The sequence below is a fragment of the Triturus cristatus genome, chromosome 2_1 (genome assembly GCF_964204655.1).
Source record: "Triturus cristatus chromosome 2_1, aTriCri1.1, whole genome shotgun sequence".
Classification (NCBI taxonomy): Eukaryota; Metazoa; Chordata; class Amphibia; order Caudata; family Salamandridae; genus Triturus; species Triturus cristatus.
The window spans coordinates 1,119,031,597-1,119,048,784 of NC_140581.1; the positions used below are offsets into that span (position 1 = coordinate 1,119,031,597).

The 17,188-nt window shown below is 48.0% G+C and overlaps 1 protein-coding gene across 5 annotated transcripts in view; it reads right to left on the reverse strand.

Moving 5' to 3' along the window:
* CENPC (centromere protein C) overlaps positions 1 to 17,188 on the reverse strand; it is a 1,046,742-nt gene that overhangs the window by 625,856 nt on the left and 403,698 nt on the right. For all 5 annotated transcript variants that reach the window (XM_085636509.1, XM_085636507.1, XM_085636508.1 and 2 more), the window contains one exon: positions 12,898 to 13,865. In XM_085636509.1, coding sequence (XP_085492635.1) covers positions 12,898 to 13,865 — 968 coding nt within the window. The remainder of the gene's footprint in view (positions 1 to 12,897; positions 13,866 to 17,188) is intronic.

The window sequence follows — 17,188 nt, forward strand, 5'->3', positions numbered from 1 at the left end:
TATATTCCTATTCCTTTATCAATCCCTCCACAAGTCCCTCCACAAGCCACGCAAGACCTACAGGGCACACATTCTCATACTGTATTTAGTACACTGCTTTCATCGCAAGGTGCGGACCTATGTCTGAAACTGGAACAAATCTTTAAATCACTTCTTCACCCGCTTATGACCGAAATGGAGAAAATAATGGAGAGACTGGACTAATTACCTAACCCAGGATTAATCTCTGCACGATCTCAGAGGCTCCAAAATGAAAATCAAATTTCCAGAGGACTTCTTTCAACCTCCGCTCCCACTTGCGCTTCACTAATCTCTACTAATTCAAGGCAACTTGGCAGTACTGATAGTGGAATACATTTTTCAACTTTCAACGACTGAACCTTTTCAATAAGTCTTGGCTTGTCGCGGACCAGAACTTCTAAAGGTGACTCAAGCGGACCGAGAAGTTGTTTCCGTCATTGCGTAGGATACTAATGGGCAGGAAATAAAGGGGGTGGTCACTAATAATGGTCGCAGTCCATTGAATTTTGACAAAGCAGAAACTATAGGTGACAGACTGGAACTGCCACCAGCAGTGTGTCCTTTTGTAATTATTTTAGCAAATGCACCTGTGTTGCTGTCAGATCAGCATAAATCAACGGTTCAATTGATGCATAAAGCTCTACATTGTCTATCTAAATTCTAATAGGGCAGTTTTAAACTTTACAATCATATCACTATGGCCAGACGAGTAAAGTGGATAGGCAGGGGGCCAAAGTCAATAGGGGGTGGGCTGGGGGGTTGTATTGTCATCAACTTTAATAATCAGAAGGTTGTTGTGCACTTATTAAGTATACTGTATGGTCTCACTTTGATAAAAATATTTTTGCATTACCATTGTTTTTTTTTTTTGTTTTTTTTACAAACCAACTATTATAAATTCTCTCTTACACCCTAGGGTCAATCCCCCTACTAATTTGCATTATGGTCACAATGTAATTGTTCCTCCACTTTAGATTAGAAATAGATTTGCTCCTCTACGTGATCTTGAAGGATGTGATTTGACCATCACCACCCTCTGTTCTTTTTATTGATTTCCAGTCACCTCAAAATATGCATTCTAGGCAGGTCACCAACAACAGTCTAACACTCCTTTCGACATCCTTGAAAGTAATATCATGGAATATAGCGGCTAGAATCTTAAAAAGAATGATCCCCATTGGTTATCCATTGTGGAAAATGTTGATATCCTATGTTTCCAAGAAACGTGGGAATCAAAACAGATCACAATGGATAGTTACCGAACCTTTCAGACAAATGCGAACGCCTCCAGAGCAGGGCACCGAAGAGGAGGAGTCGTTAATTTAATAGCCAACACAGCAAATTATCATATTCTGCTATGTGAGAGTTGTAATGAGAGGGACCGGATCTTGATTAATTTTTATTATAATAACTTTGAAGGTAGAAGGGAATCAGTATTAGAAATAATAAAGGAGGACACTGATGATCTGACTAAATCACACCACAAATGTTTTGATGTGATATGGCTGGGTGATTTTAATGCTCATAATTGTGGTCAGGCTGATTCCTCAACTTGTGGTCTGAATGAGGATTTTAATGACTATCACTTTAGGCATAATGATTATGATAATGCTTTAAATAGACAACTTATAATTAATAATCTGGAGATTACAAACTCACTGGATGCCAAAAACTGGCAAATTAGATACTACGTTTTCTTCCCGGACATATATTTCAACGATTGATTATGTCCTGGTTTCACAAGCCATAACAAATAAGATTTCCCATGTTAATATTAAGTTTTGGCCTCTCAGTGACCATGCATTGATTTAATTTCAAATGGAATGGATCCATGGTAGAAACTGTAATAGAAGTAGAATGGCTAAACCTATAATCGCAAGGAAAAATGGTGTGGTATTGAAATGGGGCAAGATTGACACTTCTTTATTTACCCACACAGTAATTACCAAGATGCATCAAGACATTTCTATTTGTTTAGACTCTAATCCCTCTTATATGTTAATTGCCTCGGTTTTTTAAAAGATCTTGGATGAAATTCATAGCAATCTTTCTTGCCCGAGTACACAGAGGCCCTGTACTAAGGTAGGCTGGATCAAGGATACCTGTACCAAGGCCCTGAATAACCTCCACACTGCTTAGACTGAAACCAAGGGATGAGGCAATGGTAAAAATGCTTTGCCGTTCTTATAAAGAGGTCAGAGCTATTAGATTGAGGAGCATTAAGCAAGATGCCTGGAACAGGTTGCAAGGAGCAGCAATAACAAAAAATACCAGTGATTTTTGGAATGTAATTAATTCCCAATAATTGAAGAATGAAGGAGAGATAACTCTGAACCTTCATGTAAGCGAGGAAGCATGGGTGACTCATTTTAAAGGAGTGTTTTGGGAATTCAGAGAGCGAACCATTTGAGTCACCAGCATTATCAACATCTACAGCTATCACTAATTCTCCAATATTATTTAGTCTGGCTGAATTGAGACTTGCCCTGAACCAGTGTAGTACAAGGAAGGCATCTGGACCCGATGGGGTCCATATCGTTTTTCTTTTCATTGCACCAGGATTTATGGGTGCCACTAGTTACCAATGTTTTTTTGTTCTAACTCAAACAGAAGTTCCCCTTTCATGGAAGATGGCTGTACTTATCCCAATATATGAAAAAGGGGATATGGCTAATCCTAATAATTATAGACCCATATCCCTTCTGGATAGTACAGCAAAATTAATGGGTCATCTACTCCTAAATAGGTTTGAAACTTGGGCTTAAGATAGAAACATTTTACCCCTGGCTCAATATGGTTTTAGAAAGGGAAAGGGCACAGTCAGTCAATGTCTAAACTTAAATTTGTTAATCTCCAAGTACACTGTGGCAAGGAAATGTCATCTTCATATGGCCTTTATGGACCTGTCAGCTGCTTTTGATAGTGTGATCCATGCAAAACTTTGACCACTAATGGAACGTATCAGTACTGACAAGTCCATAATTGATTTTATCCTCAAGATGTATTTCACGGCCTCTGCCTGCATGCGCTACGGGAGACAGGGTGAATGTGCAAGTCATTTTTGGATTACCCGTAGTGTGAGGGAGGGCTGTGTTCTCGCTCCGTTTTTATTTTCTTTATACACTGATGCTGTAGAAGCAGATTTGATTGGTCAACACAAGATGTTCCTTTAGTCAGCTCAACTCCTGTCCTGATAATCCTGCATGCGGACGATGTGGTACTATTGGCCTAGACCAGCAATACTTTACAGAGTTTGAAAACTTCTTATTTCAAATTTATGCACACTCTGGGTTTCAAATCCAAGTCTTATGTGCTGGTGGCAGGAGCTAGACTGAAAATAAAATCCCAGATTGACCATTGAAGAGGTAAAACTTGAGGTGATGAATACCTTTTCTTATTTGGGTATACTTTTTGACTCAAAAAATACATGGCTAAACATGGTGTCGAATAGAAACCCTCTTATGGTTGCTACTTATGGGGCAGCTTTGTGGGGTATATCTAATACATCCATGTGACAAGGTGTGGAGGATAGTTTTTTAAAGAGGTTAGTAGGTGTTCCCCAATCCTGCTCCACCTATATTTGTTGTTTAAATGTTTTTATTGACTGCAAACAAGGCACTGTAATGTACATATCCGTGCGCCACCAACCGGAGGCCCGCCACCTTTTCTCATATCGCAACCAACTGTATCGGCTATCCCACATCCCGGAGGTCGGGCATCGCCGTGCATGACTGATTTAATACCCACTGCTTCTCGAGTGTCCCTCCATCTCGACGCTCATGTGCGGGGCAGACCCCCTGTCGGCGGCCAGGCTCTAGCGTGTTCCTTCCCTCAGAACGTAGGGCACAGTCACACATTTTATGGCCCTAAACTCCAAACCCCCTTCCTCCCCCCACGATTCCCCCCAACTCCCCTAACCCACCCACCCCAACTAAACGATTGAGGTCCTCAGTCAGTCGCAGCCCCATTCGCTTCCCGAACTCAGCCGCCACTCATCTTCATCATGCGTCCCCCACACAAACACCTCTCCCGGGAGCCTCCTCTGCTGCGATCTCCGTATCAGGACCCCCATCGGGGCTCCCCGCTGCAGTCTCCCGCCCGCTCAGGTAGTCTACGTACAATTCCCAGAAGTTTTTAGGCCGGCTACGCGGTGGCAGCAACTCGCTGAACCTCTCCGCTTGGGTGCAGCAGTATAGCACATCTCGCTTCCACTGCTCCACCGTGGGCAAGGGGCCACGCATCCAGCTCATCGCAACTCGTCGTTTCGCAACGAGCATCCCCATATCCACCAGGCGTCGGGCCGCCTTCGGCACCACTCTGGAATGCCCCAATAACGCCACTGCCGGGTCCGGAGCCAACACTACCCCCGTCACCCCTACTATCTGGTGGTATACCGTTTCCCAGTAGTTGTATATGCCCGGGCATTGCCACGCTAGGTGAAGGAAGTCCGCCGCCGGGTGTTTGCACCGCTCGCATACAGGGTCTTCACGCAGCCCATATCTATGTAAGCGCTGTGGTGTGTAGTAGTACCTGTTGAGGAACTTGAAATGTACGAGTCGATGTCTGCCATGCAGAGAGATGCGTTTGATCCCCGTGCAGCAGTACGCCCACATAGCATCGTCAATGGTGATCCCTAAGTCTCTTTGCCAGTCCAATCTGCATTTTGCAAACTCGTGCACCCTATGAGATTGCGCCATTCGGTACAGCTTAGAGATCAGCCCGCGGGGGTTGTCATTCTTAATTATGTATGTCAGTTCCTGAACCTCCGCCGGCTCCTCCATGTCACACCCCAACAACTGTTTCCAGGCATGCCTAACTCTGTGATACGGAAAACGCTGCAACTGCGTGCCCTCCATGCCCGAGGCCGCCACCGCCTCCCACGTCTTGACTTGGCCGTCAGCAAACATGTCACCCATGGTGTGTACACCTATCTCGTTAAGCGATCGCCGCACTGCTTCCTCATTACAAGGGGCCAGCCACACCGCCCAAGCAATCGACATTGCCGGCGAATATAGCTGCGCCCCCGACTCGCGCTGTAGTATACAGTTCCAGGCATGCCTAGTGGAGTTCAAGGAATCAAGAAATCCCGTACGACGGTCCGGATGCTCAAAAATGACCGCGGGGAGCGGCTGCGGCGCCGCAAACAATGTCTCTAACTTGAGATACGGGACAGTCTCACCCCCGTGTATCCAGCTATGCGCCTGAGCCCCCTGCGCCACCTGATAGTACAGCTCCAGGTCGGGTGCCCACAGGCCACCCATCTGGTAAGGTAGCGTCAGTACTCTCCAGCTGGTCCGCGCCTGCTTGCCAGCCCACGCCAGCTTTAGCATTGACGCCTGTAGCCGCGCGAAGAAAGCACGTGACAGCACCATGGGGATGTTCGCAAACAGAAACAGAAACCGAGGGAGTACCACCATCTTCATGATGGATATGCGCCCCAATAACGAAAGGGGCAGCTTAATCCAGGTCTCCACGTCGTCCTCCAGTTTACTGATGGCCCTTCCGTAATTCTCAGACAGCACCACCTCTGAGTCCCTATGGAGCTGGATCCCCAGGTATCGGACCGGTTCCTCCGACCATTGCAACGGGTATTCCATATCAAATGGGGTCGTTACCGGTGTCAGCGGGAACACGATAGACTTGTCCCAGTTAACCTTCAGCCCGGAGAGCGCTCCAAATTGAACAACCTCCCTCAACACTGGGGCCAGGTTATTTTCTGGGTCCCTGACATACAGTAGGGTGTCATCTGCATACGTGGATACCGTTATCCTGTAAGTCGGAAAATTAATACCTCGTAGGCTGTGGTATTCACGCATAGCGCACGCCAGCGGTTCCGCCACCAGGGCGTACAGCAGAGGCGATAGGGGGCAGCCCTGCCTCGTGCCCCTCGAGATTGTTATCGGTTCCGTGACTCGATCGCCCAATCGTATTCTCGCCGTGGGGCCACTATACAGCACCCCTATCATTTGAAGGAAGATCGGGCCCAGCCCCATTCTCGTCAGGACCTGTCGCATGAATGGCCACTCGACAGAGTCAAAGGCCTTTTCCATGTCGAGGAAGACAGCGAGCGCGCGCACGTCAGGGCGAACATGTTGCATGACGCCAAACACTGTCCGCAAATTGTATGTGAGGTTCCTGCCCGGCATGAACCCCGCCTGCTCTGGGGCGACCAGTTCGGGAGCGAGAAGGGCTAACCGCGTGGCCAGGACCTTGGCATATAATTTCGCATCCACGTTCAGCAGCGATAATGGTCGATAGGAGCTGCACTCATCGGGTGGTTTGCCCGGCTTCGGTATAGCGACCAAGAGCGCCTCGCGCATGGACGGCGGCATATGTCCCTTGATGCACATATCGTCGAACAGCGTCGACACGTGCGGCAAAAGCTGGTCTATAAAAGCGCGGTAGAACGCGACAGTGAGGCCATCAGCTCCAGGGGCGCTCTGCGCCTTCATGCTCGCAAGGGCCTCTAGAATTTCATCCCTCTCGATAGGCAGGGATAGAAACTCCCTGTGTTCGTTCGCTAGGAACGGCAACTTGATATAGTCCAGATAGTCCCCTATGCTGTCTTCCATCCCGGCTTGCTGAGAAGCGTAGAGCCTGGCATAATACGACCTAAATCGCTCCACCACCTCATCCTCCGCCGTGAGCAGCGAGCCCTCCCCCGACTTGATCTGCGTGACGGCGGTTCTGCGTCTGCGAGCCTTGAGCAGATTGGCTAACACCGACCCCGGTCTATCACCCTCACCATAAACCCTGGCCGTAGCGTACTTCCCTAGATGCAGCACCTCTGCATCAGCAGTTTCGTGGTACTCTGCCAGGAGAGTTTTTATCTCCTCAGTAGCGTCCTCTCCGCCCGCCTCTAGCAGTCTGGTCTCCAGTGCAGTCAGATTGCGCTCCTGCGTCGCAAGGCGCCGCCGGATATCCCGGAGTACCCCCGAGTGTTTGGCCATCGCCACTCCGCGAATGTAGACCTTAAAGGACTCCCAGACAGTCTGGAAATCCTCCACGGAGCCCAGATTGGTGGCAAAGAATAGCTTGATAGCAGCCGTCAGCTCCTCCTTAAATAGGGGATCCAGCAGCGAGTAAGGGGGAAAGCGCCAAAGAAACGGCGGGGGGACCTTTCTGGGCGCCGCCAGGGAGACCAGTATCGGCGAATGGTCGGAAAGCGTATCTGCGGTAGGAGGGGCGCAGATAGGAGCCAGTAATCTATCCGCGTATGCAGGTTATGGTATGCTGAGTAATGTGTGTAGCCCCCTATTGCCGGGTTACGAGTTCTCCACAAATCCACGAGATCCAAACAAAGCATACCTCGAGCAATCGCCTTCGCTGCCGCTGTTTGCGCTCGTTTCGGGCCGCCTGATCTATCCAGCTCCGGGTCTAACACTACATTAAAGTCGCCGCCCCAAAGCACATGCCGCGCGCCTGCATCCCCCACCGCTCCTGTCAGCGCTGTGAAAAACTCAGGGCAGTCATAGTTCGGCCCATAACAATTAACCAGGAGTAAATCCATGCCCTTTCCCTGGAAGCGCGTGAGCGCAAACCTGCCCGCGTTGTCTGTGGCAATGCACTGCAATCTGTGCTCCACCCGCGCGCTTACCCATGTCAGCACCCCTCTAGAGTGTGTAGTGAACCCCGCCGCATGTGCCTCCCGCAGGTCCCTAGTGCGTAGGATAGGGCTGTTATTAGGAAGATGCGTCTCCTGTAGGAAAGCAATATCTATCTTATGCCTCTTGAGATAGTGCATTACTTTACGGGCTTTGCGGTAATCATTAAGTCCCCTTACATTCCAAGTGAGGATCCTTAGTGTGTCGTGCCTCTCAGGTATGGCCGCTTCGGTGTTCGCCATAGCTTGCTCTAGGGTGCAAATCCCTCAACTGAGCGCGTCTCCAAGCGCAGGAGCATACTAGCAGATCAAACCGCGCACCCCGACCTAGTGACCTCAAACCCCCGTAACTCAAACCCCTCCCTCCCCCCCCACCCACAGAAGACCCACCCCAACTCGGCCTTACAGATTCCCAAACTTGGGCACCCCATACCTCCCGCCACCCCACCCATAACTTTTGAACCCTCAAAGGTGTGGGACGCACACGCGGGCGGAGGTCGCTCAGCGCTCACACACTAGTGTGGAAGCGCCTAGTACCTAACTGCCGCCGCCCGGCCCAGCGAGCCACTATTGTGTCTCCCGTCCCCTCCCAGCGCACTGTTATCACAACTCAGCAGCCCTCTCAGATGGTAGGCCCCAGCAGCGTCCTCGATAACCATATAAAGGATTGGAGCAATTGGGGGATGAGTCACTGTCCATGTGCCTCCCTTTTGCGCCTAGTCAGGGGGGGGGTGCATCTCACAATGTACTGTACCCCATAACGATATCGTCCAAACGCCCCCCACCCGCGCCCCCCAAAGCCTACATCCCTTCAGCCAAGCATGTCCCGCCGAAAATACCAACTAGGTGAGTCCTGCCCTCGTGGTCAGTCCTGTGCGTCCAGGTCGCCGTCTCTCTCGTCCCCCCGCGGTGACGTCGCTGGGCTCCGGCGCTGCTCCTTCGCCCAGTCCTTCAGCGCCTTTTGGAGTGCTTTAGGGTCTTGGAAGATGTGCGACTTGCCCTGCCGGTTAACTCGTAGCTTAGCCGGGTACAGCATTGCATAGTCCACTCCTAGTTCCCGGAGCTGCTTTTTGGCAGGGGCAAACTGTCGCCTGGCCTCCTGCACCCGGGCCGTGAAGTCCGGGTAGAGCGAGATGGGCGACCCTTCGTAGGACAATGTCTTCTTTTCCCGGGCAACTCTCAGCGCTGCATCCCGGTCCCTGTAGTTCAATAGTTTAGCTATAACCGGTCGGGGCGGTGCACCCGGCGGGGGCCTTGGGCCCAGGGACCTGTGCGCTCTCTCTACCACGAACATCCCGGAGAACACATCTTTCCCCAGCAGCGCAATCAGCAGTGTTTCCACGAAGGTCTCCATTCGGCCCGTGGCAGTGGACTCCGGCAGGCCAGTGATTCGCAAGTTGCACCGCCGAGAACGGGCCTCTAAGTCCTCCGTTTTGTCCTGCAGCATCTGCATTTGGCGCTCGAGCTTCTTGTGGTCGCGATCCAGTGTCGTCTGCGCGCCCTCCACCTCCGATATGCGACTGTCAGCTTGGTCCAGACGCTCCGAGTGCTTGTCCAGGCGCTCCCCCATGCGGTCCATTCGGTAGGAGAGCGCGTCAATCTTAGCGCCCAGGGCGGTGATGCCGCTCTGCAACCCCTTCTCCATGGACAACAAGAGGCCCCTCAAATCCCGGTCGTCCTCCGCGGGCACAGATCCGCCTCCCGCAGCATCCTCCTGCGATGTCTGCGTCTGGGGGCGCCGCTGCTCGAACTTCAGTTTTGACTGGGTTTTGTCAGATTTACCCATCTTGTACCCACACACCATTCAGCGCGATGCCGTTCGGCCTGGGCACGCTCCAGCCGCCACGTAGCTGTGGCGCAATCGCAGGCAGCCCTCCGCGGGCGTCCTGGTGGCTTGCTCGGCACCCGTTGGCACCACCTGGCGCACCAGCCGTCTGTAATCTTCACCGTGCTGCTGTTAGGCCGCCCGCTCCGCCTCAGCTTCTCTCACTCCCTGCTCGTGGCGTTCGCGCCCAGCTCTACCCCGGAGGCACCTCGCCCGTGGTTTCTCCTATCCTGTTGCCTCCTCCGCACTGCCGCCGCCGGGTACACCGGCGCCCCCAGCCCAGGCCGCCACTTCAGCGAGGCCCGGAAATGCCCCCAACGTTCCCCACTCCAAGCCGCTCTGCCACTTATCCTGCTCGCCTCGGGGCTTGAAGGGGGTGCTGCCGACCCTCCGCGCTCCGAGCGCCGCGGGGCTCACCCAGGGTCTCCCAGCGCGCTCTCCGCCGATCTCGCTCGCTCCTTCTCGGCGCCCCGCTCACGGCGCTATCTGCTGCCTCTGTGCACGCCGCGGGTCATCACACCCGATCTCTGCTGTCCGCCACTATGCGCCTCGGGTCCGCCCCTCGCGGCCGCCGTCGGCCGCACGTTGCCCCACGTCGTCGGCCGTCCTCCTCACTCGAGGCTGGGGATCTGCGGCCTAGGACGCTTCCCGAGTCGCCGGCTCCGGAGGTCGCCCCTTCGCTCGAGCAGGCTGGAAATTACGCCGGCCGACTGCCCAGCACCTCAGGATGTTCCGCTGGGGCCAACCGTTGTTCTGGGAGACGTTGGGATCAGGATTATTGGTGAATATATGGCGTGGCTCGCCGGAGCTCCGAGCTCAAGCAGCCATCTTCGTTGCGAGCCAAGCTCCGCCCCCCCTCCACCTATATTTGTCATTCAGAATTGAATGTACTGTATATTTCGGAGAGGATTAGCTCTGCCCCGATACTTCTACTGCACTCTATTTGGAAAAGAGAAACATGAAAGCTAACACAGGAGATTGTGCAAGATTGCTTAAGTCTAGATGGAGGAAGCAAGATAAAATGGCCTCAATATGTAAAGAATAGTTTATATTTAATTGGTAAGGGGATCTATTTGATAGACCAGGCTACATGTACCAGTGAGTCTAAGATTGAACTGAAAAATGTATTAATAGGAAAAGGCATGAGAGATAGATGGGTCCTTAAATGTACTAAGACTAGGGTTATACAATACAATTTAACACCCACATTAAACAATATTGATATCAATTAACTATCTTTTGTCATGTGGCCCCATCATAGATATCTATTGCTGAGGTTCCAGTTAAAATGTATTCCTTTTCATGCTGGGGTTTCCTTCTACTGTAATCACCTTTGATGCGCCCGAGCATGCCCCTGCGATGGAAGTTCCACTCAAAGGGAACTCCACTTATTCTTTTGCAAGTTTTATAGTCAGAGATGGAAAAAATATATTTTACCACTCATGCGCACCCTCAATGTTAGGCGATGACGTCCTGCACTTTACCATTTACAATCATTACCTGATCCCCTAACTTGCTACTGCATAGCCTCGTTTTAATGTCGTGCTTTTAACACAAGAAAGAAACTCTTGAATTTTAATATATGATCTTCCCTCTTATGAAATTACAATTTTTATCCTGTAGTATTTATTTAATTATATAAATTTGAGGAATTACATATGAAATTGTATATTTTTATGATTGTATGTAGAATACGTTTTATGCCATTCTTTTGTACTGGTGAAAGAAAGTGATTGATTGAAGTGCTTTCTCAATAAATCTTTGGAGAACTGTGTTTTTTTTATTTAACTTGTTTGCGTGATCTCCTGTTTTACCAAACTCAAATGCATCCTTGCTCTGCAGTTTTAAAACTATGTATGTATTGTATTTACGGTATTTGTTTGTGCCATGTAGTAATTAGGGGTGAGCAAGTAATAGTCTGCCTAAGCAGGAGCTCCGTGGAATTTGGTGGAGTTTTTCGGTAACTCAGTGAGTGAAAACTCTGTGAGCTCCGCCGAGGCCTATTCAAAAATCGACCTAGCTCAAGAAGAATGCATGGGTTGGAAAAAATAAGTGAACATTAAAGCAGATTTAGTTTAGGATGTTGGTATATGCAGCAGCAGAGCATCCACAGCTTGACAGCCAGCACATAAAAAGTTCAGCCCCGCCCTTAAAGGCACTGGAACCAAGGCAAAGGTTGCAGGAAAGCAGAACTGTACTGTAAATTAATATTGAAGCGCAGTCATCAGATGTGCCACACCAGATGTGCCACACAGGTCAAATTTCGAAAGACGTTTTACTACCTTGACGGCCATATTTTAGTGCATTTTTTGCTTTAAAATGGCTTGAACCAGGAGTCCCTGGTCCTAGTAACATAGTGGTGAAAGACACCCGACGCTACTCTCTAACGAAATGTCTCCATGAGGATTAACAGACAAACATTCCACAAGATTTTACACTGCTCAAAATCATTTATCTAAATTGTTTAGATTTGAGGTTAGAATAAAGCTCCTACACATAAAGAGATCCCAGTTTCTTGATCTAACTTGACATGGTAGTTGGGAGGATCAAGTGGATAGATAGAAATCACAGCACTAAGAGTCCACAACCATTACAAGTTGCTCAATCTTGTCACCATTCAGTTTAATGAAAGTATTTGACATCCAGTTCTGTAACACCAACATACAATCTTTCAACCAGACAATGGAGTTAAATGAGGGCTGATCAATTTTTAACAGAATTTGAGTATCATCTGCACCTGAGTTTTGCAAACCTAAAGGACCTGATCTGACCAAAATTGTGTTGGATGTAAACATTAGAACCAGAGAAACCAGATCCTTGAGAAATTTGCACAGGAGGAAGACTTCATAGAGTTTGAAGGAGAATTACTTCGGTATGAACCAGGATAAAGCCTTGTCGGGCAACCTCACTGCTTCCAGACAGAACAAAATGTTATGGTTAACTGTGGCAAAGGCCACAGAGAGGTCTAAAACTAGGATGCCCCCTGCCTGCTCTTGAGCCTAATGGGTTCGTAATTAACCAAGAATAGTCATAAGCACCGATTCCATCATGAAGCCAGGGAGGAGGTCTGCTTTACCTGTGTCAGGAGCTTAAGCTACCTAGGTGGCCAGCTAGCTAACCAGCTAGGAGCTGCTCCATCACTATATATACTGCTGGTAAACAGGCAATAAGGAATTAATTTATTTTCAGCTCTGATACTTCTAGACCAGCTTTTTACAAAAAGAGGGGGTGGCTATGCCTCTCATGAGTAGTTGTGGGACCAGTTCAGCTGATAGTGAAGCACTGACAGTGGTCTGAATACTGTCACTACAAGTAGGAAGATTAAGCTTGAAACATTTATTTCCGCCTGGGAAAATGTACACAAGATTACATTTGGGAAGAATTATAATGTGTTTAGTAACATTGCACCCACAATCAGTAGAATGAAACAAAAACAATATTATGTTACCTTTGATCTTGCCTCTGTCCTTTAAGGGTAAGTTACTTGTCAATTCAGGTTCAGCTGCATTCTTGACAGGTGGAACTTGATTTTTATCCATTTCTGACACAGAATTTACACCTTTATTTTTTCTAAGGATGTTTCTGCCAAGCATTTGACCACCAACTTCATTCGCTAACTCCAGGGGTATATTTTGCTGCATCTTTTCTGGTACTGGTTCCGCTAAAACATTCTTAGGAAGAGGTATATATGTTGAATAATTCTCATTCATAGGTGTTTGCCCCAAAGAAAGTCTCTCTTTAATACAGCTTGCATTTTCAATATTTTGCATGTTTATCAGTTCCTTTTCCAACCCCCCAACTTTAAACACCTTTTTGGTCTTTTTAGGAAGTGTGAATGAAATTTTAGATTTTACTTTACTTTCATCGGTCTTCTTTTTAAGTGAGGCTTGATTCTTTGAAACAGAAGAACTGCTGCATTCTTCAACCTCTGTGAGAAGGTTTGCTTCCATTGATACAGTCTTATTGGAGGGTCCTGCATCAGTGGCAATGACAGTTGATGAGTGGTTGTCACACGACTTAACTTCAGTCTGCCTGGCTTGTTGCTTTTTCACCAAGGCAATGTTTTTTTTATTTTGTTGCTGAAGTGAAGAAATGTCTTTTGCATTTGCCAAGGTTTGTACTTTTTTCGTTTCAATGGCTGTCTTTTTTCTGTTAGAATACAGTGGGGAGATGTTTGGTGGTGCATCAACAGTACGCAAGTCTAGCACTTCAGTATCTTTTTGCTCTAGGTTTACACACTTTTTTCTGTCAGCAGCTCCTGTTGGTTGCTTTGTAGAGGGCTTGACATTCTTGAATTCTCTGTCCCACGATTTAAAAATAAAGCTACTCACTTCATCAATTTCAAATTCTTCTTCCATATCATATTCAGTGGTTAGAGGACGCGGAAGAGAAGAATGCAGTGTGTTTTTCGAAAGCCTTTGGGTGAAAAAAGAAAATAAAGTATTGCAAACAATGAAATTAACTGTATTAGTATTACAAAAATATTTATAACTATCAAATAAAGATGTACATGTCAATCAATGAGAAATCAGGAGTTGCCACCTGATCACCTTTTTAGAGTAGGAAAATCCAAATTCATGCTAACTTGCTCCATCCATATTCTCCTTGTAGCAACAACATGGAATACTAACAGATTAAAAGGAGCCCTGTAAGCACAATGATCTAAAAAGAGGAGTCCAAAGGATGTGTGCATGCATCTCTGATGAACCATTTAAACGTTGCCCTCCTCATTTCCAATAATATTCTTTGTTAATTTTTAGAATGGTGTATTTGGAGGTAAATATACAAATATGGGGGTGAATTTAACAAAATCATGGACAGATCGGCTACATCCCTTGTCCCTGTCCCCTTGGAGTCCTGACTGGTATGATTTACACATGGACTGGGCCTCTTAGATACCTGGAAGTTAAAAACGTCAAACACCCCACATGTCTCCTTCTCTTCTAGGGGCCACAGGACCTTCCCCGAACTAGACTATGACTTTGTCTCCTGCAGGAAGTGGTTTTGGAGGAATTACCCAAGTGCATTTAGGTATAAGCATATGGTAGGCTTTTAAAGATGTTGAAGGTAGGAAACAGGGACATTGAACGGATCAAATTATTGAAAAATACAGTAGTGCATGAACCTTTTCCACTTAGCTTCATTTAAGGCGTGAGGAGTGGATTTTCTGGCTTCCCATGGGATATTCATGCATTCCTAAGGTTGTTAAGGTACCCAAACTCTAGGAACCCAGGTGCCATATCGAGAATTTAAGCTGTTTGGAATCTGGGTGTGTGAGCTGACCTTTATGCTGGGTTTGGAGGTCTGGCCTTATTAGGAACTTTTTATGATTGACTGTCATCTTGAGGTGTATAGAGTACCAGGCCTGCCTTGTCAATGGCAGGCACAACTATGATGGGAGTCATGGAGACTTGCCTCATCTTTCTTGCCACACTCAGGATGTGGGGTAGAGGTTGAAAACAGTAGGCAAATATCCCTGACCAGTTAATTCATAGTGCATTACCTATAAACTATGGATGAGGACATCTGGCGGCAAAGCTTAGGTGGTTTTGGAAATGGTGAATAGGTCTCCCAGTGTTGAACGTACCTATGGAGGGTTTGGGGATGGAGTGCCTATTTGTAGACCTGTTGATGCATCCTGCTGAGCAGGTCCACAAAACTGTTTCCCAGTCCTGGAAGATGCTCCCCTAACAGGTAAATGTTGCTTTGAGTTGCTGAATGCCAGATATGCTGAGTTAGGTGAGGAAGCTGTGAAGAGTGGGTCCCATGCTGCATCTTAATGTAGAACATGGCTGTCATGTTTGTTTTATCATTTCTGTTGTCTGCTTTAGAACAGAGAGAAAGCCTAGGACTACTCATCTGATTGCTATAAGTTCCAGGTAGTTGATGTGGTGCCCCTGGTGATGCTTTGAATTGTCATCTGGTAGAGGTGAGATCCCTACCCAAAAAGAGACGTATGGGTGGTAATGGTAACCTGTAGAATGGGGTCAAGGAAGGGTCTGCAGAGCAACAGTGTTGATGTATGCCCAAAAGAAAGAATGCTTGTCCTTGGTTGTACTCAACACAAGGTCCTCCTAATGCCCTCCTGTTTTTTTGCCCACAGTCAAGAGAGGCAATCTTGTAACGGGTACATGTGTAACCTGGCATGTGGCGCCATCAGTATGCACTAAGCCATCATCCCCAGCAGTTTCATTAGATGGCGAACAGTAACAGAACAGTAAATCAGAATTCGAGGCAACACTTGTTAAAATGCCATCATCCTCTGTTGACTGGAGTATGCTTTGCCTTTTTTCTGCATTGAAGATACATCACTTTTTGCTAGAAGCATCTGCACCCCTTCCTCCAGAAGATGAAGGTGGACTGGACCCTGTATGTGATGGCAGGGTGGAATGCTGGAGACTGGTGTATGAGATTCAAGACAGTACTCTTCACTGACAATGGCCAGGGTCCACCATTTCACTGCTCATGAGCTGTACGACTGGTCAAAGGCTGGCAGTGCTATATGGGTATTGGAAACTTCCTGACTGGATGTTGCTTCTAGTAGGCTAGTAGGTCTGCGGAAAAGTCTGTTGCATGGTAGGCTACCCTCCACATTGTAAATTAAGAGAGGTGGGAATAATTGTAGTGTTAGAGTTGGGCGCAACTGCCACAAGCCACAAGTCCTTTAACGGCACCCCCCTCCTCGATGACCTCCCTCTCACCGCCCCCGAACGTCAAGCATTTGATTGGATGTACTCAATGATGTAGACTGTTGGGGGAGGGAGGTGGTACAGAGGGTCAGTCAAAGAACAACTGAATGTTATCTGTGAGGGGGAGGAGAGTAAGGAATATATGGTTGAGGAGGAGGACTGCTCCATGTGTGACAGGCGGTGCAAACTGTGTTGACTTGAGCTGTCATGTTGAGCTTGTAGTCCAGGATGATCCCTAGATTTCTTGCATGGTCTGTGGTGTTGGTTCTAGCTCCGACATCCAACAGGTGATGTTCCGTGGGGAGGTATTGTTGCCGAAGATCAATACATCAATCTTGACAGAGCTGAGCTGCAGGCTGTTGCATAATCCAGTCTGCTATCATGGTCATGTAGTCCGATGTTTCTCAAGCTTTAGATGACTGCAGTAGAGAAGGGGTCATTTTTGTCTTCCAGTTGAAAGTTGTGGTCACAGAGGAGAATGTAAAATCAGGAGTCAATGGTAAGCCCGGGCATAAAACACCGCTCCGTTCACAGAGCTTGCTGAATTCGGCAACTCCGGGTTCTGCTGAGAATTTCGGAGTTACAGTTAAACTTTTTTTGGTCCGCGCGCAGGAAGGAAAATGCTACTAACCAGTATGCATCTGTTCTTGGCATGTAGAGCTACAGATCCACACACTGTGCATAGATCGCCATCTGGTGTTGGGCCCGATAGTTTGCACTTTGTTATTGTCTTGGAAGAAGTCTTTGAAGTCACGAGATAGGCGACTCCTCCTTTGGACAATAGTGCGCATGGGCATCGACTCCTTCATCAGATTGTTTTTTTCCGCCATCGGGCTCGGATGTGTTCATCGCGCTCCAGTTCGGTGTCCTTACCGATCTACTTTTTGGCGCGAAATCCTCCTCCAAGTCTTCGGTATTGTCTCGATTGCATTCCCATTCGACGCGCATCTCTTCAAACTTGAAATCTTCGATTCCAGTCGTCGACGCAGGCCCTCTGGCCTACCTGCACCATTAGGCCTTTGGCTCATGGAAAGGACTTCTTTTAAAATG